This window comes from Hyalella azteca, unplaced genomic scaffold (genome assembly GCF_000764305.2).
Source record: "Hyalella azteca isolate HAZT.00-mixed unplaced genomic scaffold, Hazt_2.0.2 contig7752, whole genome shotgun sequence".
Classification (NCBI taxonomy): Eukaryota; Metazoa; Arthropoda; class Malacostraca; order Amphipoda; family Hyalellidae; genus Hyalella; species Hyalella azteca.
The window spans coordinates 55,189-66,061 of NW_025937868.1; the positions used below are offsets into that span (position 1 = coordinate 55,189).

At 35.5% G+C, this 10,873-nt stretch overlaps 1 protein-coding gene across 1 annotated transcript; it reads right to left on the minus strand.

Annotated features, from left to right (window-relative positions):
- Window positions 1-8,889: 8,889 nt before the first annotated feature.
- LOC125178194 lies at window positions 8,890-10,307 on the minus strand. Its single transcript, XM_047881384.1, has 3 exons — window positions 10,175-10,307; window positions 9,525-9,707; window positions 8,890-9,128 (listed from the first exon to the last, which is right to left on the minus strand). The coding sequence occupies exons 1-3, from the start codon at window positions 10,305-10,307 to the stop codon at window positions 8,890-8,892; spliced, it is 555 nt and encodes a 184-aa protein (XP_047737340.1).
- Window positions 10,308-10,873: the final 566 nt, after the last annotated feature.

Below are 10,873 nucleotides of genomic sequence, written 5' to 3' on the forward strand. Positions count from 1 at the left end.
TGAATTGTGGAATTACAAAATAAATAAATATCAATAACAATCAAATAAAATGATAATAGTAAGTAAATTTCTTAATTGCATTGCAGGTATGGCAAGTTCACTTTCAACTAGAATTCAGTTGCTTTCCTGCCAAATTAAGTATTCAACTCTGGAAATTTTTCAACTAAAACTAAAATTAAAAAATAGACTATTAGGCTAAAGGATATTTAGCTATTTATATATATTTTCTTTGATATTTAAGCAACGTTAGAGCTGATAAAGAATCAGCGTTAGAGCTGATTCTTTCGTTCCAGTTTTCAAAGTGTTGCACAATTCTAATAAGTAAAACGATAGAGTTCTTTATTAAACATTCCTTAATGCACTGCGTTTTGTCCTTTTCACTGAATAACTAATTGAGTAAATTGAAATTTGATATGAACCATTCCGATGATTATACAAGACCATACACCATAGCATTATTTATTAAACAAGCTTCTATTTGTATCCATTGAGATGTTTTGATCGATGCGACTTTTATATATGACGGACTTAGTTATATTTTTTTTTAAATTTGCAGTGCACGTGTAAGTTAATTTCATTCATTTGTTGAACCTTTACAGCCTTGCCAAAGCTTTTCTCGCAGATTAGATCTTTCTGCACGAAGAAATTCCTATTGCTTTGCCATTGGAAACGAATCTACGTAGCATCAATAGATTTTACTCTGTCTCAGCCGAGGTATAAAAACATTTTGATTGGACAGGGAAAAACCCGAGCTACAATTTTATTGTCGCTACTAAAATGCATCACGACAGCCAAGAAAAATATGGTGAGGATTGCGTATTCTTTGTAGATGCGCTCAGCGATTGCCTGCGTACCTGTTCTTTTGTGCGCTGCGATAACTGCTCAGATGCCGTAAACAAATAAATACTTCGTTGTGCGATGGTGCGGCTGTTTCCGCAGCATTCAATTGCAAGATAATAATAATCACTCATCATACTAAGGATCCTTACCTGTGTAGGATTTCCTGATTTTACAAGGAGTAGCGCCGACGGTGCCATTCTTCCTGCCAGCCACAGCTTTGACCGCCTCTGCGCTCCAGATTTGACACTGTGAGCCCTCGCGCGCTGCAGAAAAACACGACGCCACGGACCAGTTGAGGCTCTGAGCGATGCCCCAGCAATGCATTGCTGAATCACACGAGTGGGCAACCATTTGACCGGCAGCGCTTGCTTCCATTTGCGTTTCATTGAGCGTTGAAGATATCCATAGTTCCGACATAATTTCCGCGGATGAGAAACTCGGGATAGATATTAGCGAAAATATCATACAAACATTCCTTATTTTTAAATGAATTCGGTCGCTCATTGTTTCGCCCATCAGGTAAACTCGGCAGACAAAAAGACTTTATTCTGAGCGGGTTGTTAAAAACAGAGGCTTTGCGAAAAGGTACTAATTACTGATTGACATGATCGATGAATTTAAAATTGGAAGCGCCTGTATTTTACAACCTTAATGTTTTGAAAGATTTTTAAATTATCTTGTCTTACGACCTTTCGGTGCTAACTTCAAAAGTAATCTGAATGATTAAGTAAGCCTTTCATGTAATTTATAGGCTTGGACCCAAATCATAGACAAAAACTCCTGAAGTAATTGCAGCTACGCTTTGGGAAAATAATTACCCTTGTACGACTTGCATGTTTAATTAACTTCAGTACAGACCAATTTAGAGTGTAGCATGAAGAGCAATTTGTGCAATTTGACACTTCTAGTTAGAAAGAAAAAGTCAGTGCTTCGAACATTATTTCTACTCATTACACAGCAGTGAAGAATACTCGATTTTCTGATTAAATAATTATGAAGTAATCAGTGTCTTTTTCCAGTTAAGCTTAGCTGTCAGGTACACGCTTAGTGAGAGGCACAAAGAAGCATGAAGTACTATTATAAAATTAACCATTATCATGCCTAAAACACAAGTCATGCGTGGCACAGCAGGAGCCTGCATTATCTTGACTGTATTCGATGCGATGCTTTTACTGAGCTACAATTTCACTGCATGTTAAACGATGCATGAAGACATGAGAGCCGTGAAATAGGCGGTCCCTGGAGAGGGCTTTGTTCTCAGGTATCAGCCAAAGCTTTTTTCATTTCAACGTACAATCTCACTCGTGCATGACTGCATATATATTTATAAGCAATATATATTCGTGCGTGACTGCATTCGTGCATGTTGCTTGGTGGTAGTATGTATTAATAGTGGAATTCGGAAAAACGTGAATGACTTTTATAAGCTAGTTTAAGATTTTTCCGGCATCGAATAATGAATTGTATCATACATTATTATAATTTATCGACGATGTGTAGTGTTAAGACATTTTGCGACTTTCATTTTGTAATAAATTATGATTTACCTATACATTGGCAACACCGGTAGGAAGTTAACGTCGCGCACAGAATTTTCTCGTTAGTCATTATTGTTCCACTGATCTCCGCTGCAGATACGCACGTTGCCAAGGGTATTATTCTGTTCACTATTTTTCCATCTTAATACTTATATTCAAAGCCCACCTTCTTGTTAATTTGCCTTGCAGTAAAATCTCAGTTCCAGTCTCTTTCATTTCCATATCCGATAACGCATGTATTCAGAGTTCTATTTAAAAAAGGAAATATATCATTTTTTATATAAGCTTTCACAGTAATACCCATTATCAATCTAAACTACTCGTTCTTTTATACTAAAAATATAGTAATAAATCTCGTTAATTTTGAGGATATTAGCTTTCGTGCAGGCAGGATTTCTTCCCGGATATATTGGAAAAAAAGCGACTACCGATAATGCTAATTTTTCCAATACTGTACTGTTATTTCCATTAAATTAATTTCTCAATTTTAGTTCAAAACTTTTTTGTGTTTGTTAGAAAGAGCTGAATACAACGAAAAGCAGCTGTCTTGGTAATATTAGTATTGTGGATATAAAATCTCATGAGGTGCAGTTGCAGCTTGAGTTGAAGTTGCAGCTTGAGGCGTAGTCGCAACATGAGGTGCGGTCGAAACTTGAGTTGAAGTTGAAACTTGAGTTGAAGTTGAAACTTGTGTTGAAGTTGCAGTTTGAGTTGAAGTTGCAACTTGAGTTGAAGTTGCAGTTGCAGTTAGAGTTGAAGTTGCAACTTGAGTTGAAGTTGCAACTGCAGCTGAAGTTGCAGCTTGAGTTGAAGTTGCTGCTTGAGTTGACGTTGTCACTTGCGTTGAAGTTGCAGCTTGAGTTGAAGTTGCAGCTTGAGTTGAAGTTGCAGCTTGAGTTGAAGTTGCAGCTTGAGTAGAAGTTGCAGCTTGAGTTGAAGTTGAAGTTGTAACTTGAGTTGAAGTTGTAACTTGAGTTGAAGTTGCAACTTGAAGTTGACAGAGAGGAGTATATAAGTTGTAGCAGTTCATATCTTTCGCCATAAAGTCAGAAGAAATTGCCAGCAGTCCGCAGTCAAAGCCATCCGCGCCAGTTGGGGATGTTTGATCCCAATAACCTGTACTGATGACACCGGGGCCTTCCAGGAGCCAACGCCAGGTATCGTTCACTTTCTTCAGGCCTACGTAAACTGAAAAATTGCTCAATTTCAAATTAGTATTTCAATTGAGAAAATTTCCTTTAGAGGAGAAGCGAGCTAAGAGGAAACACTCTCGACTCACCACAATTAATTATGTCAGCTTCTATAATGCATCATTAATGTAATATTTTTATATATATGAGTTTTTTTGCTTGGATTATAGGAATTATTTCCAGGATTCTCCACTCTGGTAACATTAATTTTTCCACCGCTTTGCGACATGAGGTACCTCCGCACTTCCCCAAAATGCACATCACTTGTTGCAGACAACAAATCTGCACCGCGAGCCATGCAATCCATGCGAGCGTCGCACCAAGTCATCGCGGTGGACCCGATCAAGAGACATCCCGCCGCCGTCCACGTGAAGGGGTCTAGGCATGCTGTTGCAGTCTCTGGAATACCAAGAAAACTTGTTGGATTGTGAAAAAATGTTGACATTTTTCCCCCTAAATTGAGAGGAGGCTGCATTTTCTGGAATACCAAGAAAACTTGTTGGATTGTGAGAAAATGTTGACATTTTTCCCCCTAAATTGAGAGGAGGCTGCATTCTCTGGAATACCAAGAAAACTTGTTGGATTGTGAGAAAATGTTGACATTTTTCCCCCTAAATTGAGAGGAGGCTGCATTCTCTGGAATACCAANCAACTCATTTTTATGATGAGTGTTTTGATGAGAATATTGTAGAAAATCTAGAAGGATCAGTTCACATCCGGAATGTTGATTGTGGATCAGACAAATGCATGGAAATCCGCAGTCTTGAGCTTGATTTGCTCATGAGAGTTCCTGGAATTACTTCGGTACTCTGAGTTGATCAAAATTTTAAGGGGTTTAAATAACGATATAATAGTTATTGGGTTCAAGTCCCCAACAACTGCGAGCAAACGCAACCTTCTTCAACAGATCTCTTGCCCGATCTGATGGCAATATACAAGTATATTCGCGCTCAAACTCAATTAAACCATCAAAAAGAGAACATTTGTTGCAACGAAATTCATAGGTAATAATTTGCTTTCTCGATATGAAATTTTTAACTAATATTTAAATTTCTTGCTTCAAAACTTAGTTTGTAAGTATCAATGCTATCATTAAGTCTCTGGATTGCTTCTCGACTATTTAAATTGTAGGTCAGAGAAAGGCAAATTATGTGCAGCGAACGTTATCACAGCCACAGGTAGGAATATATCCAATGACAATTTAAACAAGTTAAACGAAAAAGTTTTCAAAATTATTCAACATTGATCACTGAAAATTGTGCTTCTGGATTACATCGATAGTGATGATCACGAATGCGTGCCTGACTGCGATTTAAATAATAAATCGTTTACTCGACAGTAAAGTACCAGAAGCTTTTTAAAACCTTTAAAGTTATTTTTCGCAATATTATAGTGATGTTTGCAGGGTGATCTCGAAGCATTCTTGAAATCCGCTTTATTAAGAAAATGGTGATTTGGGCAATAAACACATACATGCATGCTTCTAGATTTAATTTTCATGAAGTCAAAAGATATTGTGATCCACATATAAATTATCTGCCAAAAGATATTGTGATCCACATATAAATTTTCAGCCAAAAGATCTTTTGATCCTCATGAAAATTTTCTCCCAAAAGATTTTGTGATCCACGTATAAATTTTCGGCCAAAAGATCTTGTGATCTACGTATAAATTTTCTCCCAAAAGATTTTGTGATCCACTTATAAATTTTCTCCCAAAAGATTTTGTGATCCTCACCTAAATTGTAATGAAGCAATAAATAACTAAAATTTTATTTTGTTGAAAGCAGAATTAATGACATTGAATATTAGTTATATTTCATGACTGACTCGCTGACTGAATTCCTTTCCGAGTAAAACATTGATCATCGCAAAGGAAATTACAGCGTGTGTTGCAAGAGAGATAATATCACTCATCATATGATAATAATATGTGTAATAATACTACGAGACGCGTTAATCAATACAACGTCAATACCATCGTTAATTCATCATCCCAATATCGAACAGGTAAAGGTCATATTTAAGTGGTAGCTGCATTAAGATTACAGGTCACGATGTCAAAGAAGGCATTTCTATTCTCTTTTACAATATACGTACATGTACCACCTAAAATGAAGAAATCAGATTTGATGTGATATTTTTTCAAGCGCCACGTGGAAGATATATTGCATAGACTTAATTAGAACAATATCAGTAAAAATTTGGTCCAAAGCCGCTGTAAAGGAATTGCGAGTAAATTTCTATTACCTAACGAAATAAAATTGCACGCTTATTATCAAAACTAATACCAAATTTTTCGCAGCCAACTTTCAATTAATAGAATATCGCCTTTTATCTCAATATCCGTTTTGCCTCTCGTTTTCAATGATCTTGTTGAAGGAAAAGTGAAAAAAATTATTTTACTTCCTTCCTTGAAAATTTTTAAATTTAGTTTTGAAATAAATGTTTGTGCAGTGAGTGTTATGCGTCCAATGAAAGCTGTTTAATGTAAAAATTCTCGCTAGAAAACATTCACATTAATTTCTCATTAAGACGAAAGATTCAGAATTTTCACCTATAAAAGCAACTTTTTATAATCTAATAAAAGCTTCCAGCAGATTACGTTTTTTCATATGAAAAATTAAGAAAGCTTCACAAGCTTTAAGATTACACATGGATTTAAACATTGGAACGTTTAAATCCATTCATGCATTCTTAGGTAGAATTTGACTGAGCAATAATTTCGTTTTCGAATATTAGAAATCGATCCGTCAAAATGGGGTGACCACTCGTATTCAATTCAAGGTATTTATATTTAAAGTACATTCATTAATCACACGGTTCATCAATAAAGTTTATTTATGTTTTATATCATTTTCTTTATGCATTTATTTATTCCTACTGTTTTTCAGTTTACGTACATTGCAGCGTTAAATGTGGTCTACTCTCGCATGCATCTAACTAAGAGCATGTAAAATGAAGGCTTATAATAAAAATAACCTACACCAATGATAGAAAAATCTCAATTTATTTAAAAAAAATTGTACCTAACATTAAAAGAACAATTTATCATATCCTGCATGAGTTTTGTGTCACTTGTCAATGACGAGAAATGTTTGAAAATTGTACAAATGTTCTCACAATTCCTCTGATAATGAATTCATCGCTAAATGGATATGTATAATGCGCATATCAGCATAATTTATAGCCAGTCCAGTGAAGCAACTTGCNTCATTGTATATTTTTAAACAGAGGCCTAGTTTGAATTTAGCTTTTAGCTCTTACCCGCTTGAAATTGTAAATAGTTAGGTTTTGCAGCTTAGGATTTTCGTTGTATTCTTGACTGTACTAATCACTGATTTATCTGTGTTCTAGGATTTTCGAACTGACGATGGAGCTGGACTCCGAAACGTTTTCTTTAAAGATATTATTAACCAAGATATTAGTAACATTATCAAGCGATTTTTTATTTAATAGTTATATATCGCGCAATAAAAATATTTTCTTTCAGTATTTAGCTTCTTCAAAAACATTAGAATTCGGAGTATTATACTTCATATGTTTAACATGACGAATTTCTTCTATATCAAGCCTTTTTCAAAGTCGAACGTAGAGAGGAAGACAAGCGAGACGTTGACCCGTAAAGTCGCATATGAGATTGAAAGGAACGACAAGGTTCGGTGGGACGGTTTCTCTTTCAGCAATTTCAGCGCAATACGCGCACCGATGAGGCTACTAAAATAAATTAGAGATTACTGAGAAATTACATGGAACAAAAATATATACACAGCTATGTCAATTTAATTTATTTTTTTCTTCATAAGAAGGAATCGACAATTGCATATGCCATGTTAAATGTTGTACAGGATTCTGAAACTCCAATATTAGAAATAAAGTACCTAAGATTTGTCCACGTTCTGCATTTCGTACTGAACAATTTGCCTTCTTCAAGGTCAATTCTTTGAAATGCTTAGATTCTTAGTACGTTAATTTTTGTCGAAAAAAATCACATGTAAACTATTATTCATCATTCTTTGGGTTGAATTGATTTTTTATGTGTCAGTATAAATTGTGTGCGAGCATCAGTCTAAAATAAGTTCTGCGATACGCGCTGCCACTCTTTCACGCTCTCAGAATATCATTATATGTACGTCGCTAACCTCAAATTAGCAGAGCTAATTTTCGATGAAAATGTGTTTTGTTAGTATTAAATACAAACCGGAGGCACGACAAAAGTTATCATTCACACACAGTTGTTTCTTACTGGAACTTCTTCATCAGATGTGGCAACCAACGTTATTCACAATTCTGGCGCTGACTACGGCTGTGAGAAGCACTGCGGTTGTTCACTGCCAGCCTATATAATGACTCGATTTGTGTTCGAATTATGAAATTCAGGCAAATTCTGCCAGGCTTGCTGCGATACCATCGCCTTGAGTGTACTGCCCGAGTGTTGTGAAGTGTACAGTGGTTGCTGTCATACCTACAGCGCGCAATGCCGAGTAAGTGGAAATAAGGTATGCATTAAATGGGGTATAGTAATGAAATATTAAATTGCAGGTCTATGTTTTTTTCTCAATGAAATGCTGAAAATGATGAGTTTCTTAATATTTTGCCTTTACATGATTCTTGTTCTGCTGTTATATGCCTGAATTTCACAAGCAATGTGAAGCCAATGCCGCAATGAATGAGCACTTCCCGGAGTATTGCTGTGCTTCCTTCACCGACTGCTGCGGTATGGTGAAGAAAAACATGGGTTCTAAGAAAATGCCGTCAGTTTCTAACTTTGCCCGAAACACTAATAAAGCATGCTTATTTATGTCATATTTACAATCTATGATTCAATGCTCATGCGATTCAACTTTAAACAAAATTAATTGTGCGTACCAAATGAAAAATATATCAGAATATTATTATTCCTTATATTTCCCCATTAATATTCTTAATTTACATAACTTATGGCATCTTTAAAGCTGGAAATAATTCTCATAACTGAATTCTATAATTGCACTTTTAGAAGCTCATTGCAGCATACATTAGAAGTTCTTTCATTTAATATTAACTCCGAGGTCTTTTATTTAACCTCTTCGTATTTGCGTATGAGTGTCAATAGAGACTTCACATGCGACAGTTTATAAATCCATAAATCCAAAAAATATGAGCCTATTTCTAGCTCTTGATTTCAATATCTGTTAAAAGTGTCTATCGTCAACGAATGTAACGTTCTTAAAAGGTTTCCTTCGTACAAACAAACCATATCTCAGTACTTAATCTGATTATCTGAGTACTTTCGTTAATATAAGACAAATACAACTAAAAACGAATATCACCACCACACACTTATAACACACCTGGGGGCGCTTGTAGCTGACAGAGAGGACGAATAATCTTGTCACAAGGCATATCCACCGCCAAATAGCCGTAAGATTGTGCCAACATTGCGCAGTCAAATCCGTTTTCTCCACTTGGAGAATTAAAATACCAATCTCCGCTATAGTCGGCTCCTGGACTACGACCATCCAAAAGCCACATCCAGGTATTGTCCACTTTCTTCAGAGCCACGTAAAAATCCTCCACAACTGTAGGAAAATATGAAACCTTGCTACTAGGTAAAAATATTCTCATGAATTATTCCTAGACCAGCCAAAAGTTAATTTTCTCAGAATCCACAAGCCTTTGGATAAAACTTACGAGCGAATTGATGTCAGTAAACGAAATTTTTATCAGTGCAAATATAATTGTAATTTTAAGTGATAAGTCCTAGTCGGAGGTCCTTAAAAGTAAACACAGTCATGTCAACCCTTCATTGCTGATTAATGTTTTCATACATATATTTTATTATTTTATGAATGGTTAACATTTTATTAACACGCATCATGCATTGTGTACAGTAGAGTTATATTAAAATAATCATATAACAGTTTTTTCAAAATTTCAAAAAAATTATCTAAAATGCAATTTATTATTTTTCTTACAGCCTAGCGACTTGAGGTAGTTCCGCACTTCCCCAAAATGCACATCACTTGTTGCAGACAACAAATCTGCACCGCGAGCCATGCAATCCATGCGAGCGTCGCACCAAGTCATCGCGGTGGACCCGATCAAGAGACATCCCGCCGCCGTCGACGTGAAGGGGTCTAGGCATGCTGTTGCATTCCCTGAAATACCAAAAAAAAAAAATTGTTGGATTTGAGAAAATGTTGAAATTTTTCTCCCTAAATTGAGAGGATACATGAGTCAGGTGTTTCATATTAGTTTGAGTGGCAAAAATTTATTTCTTGAAGTTTAGTGAACTGACAGCCAACCCAGTGGTATGCTGTATTTTTTCGCCCAAAGTAAGTATTTAGACTACGAAAAATTCTCTTTTGTAAATAAATAGAGAATTTTTTGGCTGCTTTTAAATTCTGCCTGAAGGCTTGTCTGATGAATATTTTTCAGATTCCTAGTCTCATTCGAGAGGATAAAACATAAAATGTTTACTCCGCATTCTCACTGAAAATGACACTAAGCTCTCTATTGACATTAAATTTACAATTAATCATAATTTTACAGAAAAAAATGCATTACACAGGTTTGGAAGAGTCATTAATTACGTATTCGAAGAACTTTTACAGTAAACTCATACTTGCTGTGATCGGGTGCGGACCATTTTCAGTGCAGTTGAATAGCGTCAAGCAGGTCGAGTTTTGCGGGTAAGCTTCGTTCAGCAGTGCTTCAGTTTCGTCCTCTTTTATGCATCGGTCAGTAGCTGCATTCATCGAATCTTATGAATGAAAAATAATACAGTTTCACAATTTTGATCGAGACTAATACGATTTTCGCCCATGTGAATCAAACATCAATAACTAAATTTCATGTTTATATCGAAATTCTGGAAACAAAAAGTTGACTTAGCAATAAACCTGTCATTTAACAACGCCTGTACTCAAAGTGCACTTAGTGAATGTAAGAGATTATTCCAGGTTACCTCTTTTACCGTAAGATAAGTGCTGATAATGCCTTCCGTCAGCAATAGAGACGTTCCATGCAACATTAGCTGTGCATTGCATTTTACTTCGAATAAATTTCAGATTTTTCTAGATATTGACACGCATGAGTTTCGTATTATTTCAAATAGGAAGATATACATTATAAGAGCAACGTCACTTTTACGTTACTCATTTCACAATTTCTCCATTTCGTGTTGATATTTTTTTCTTTAATTAGATAACGTTTGCAACGTTAGCAAATTTTTTAGATTTTAATTTTCGTCCTCATTTCCCACGACTGCTGTTATTTTGTAGCAATTTTTTTGTTATTAACTTGTAATGCCTATGTAGCTGTG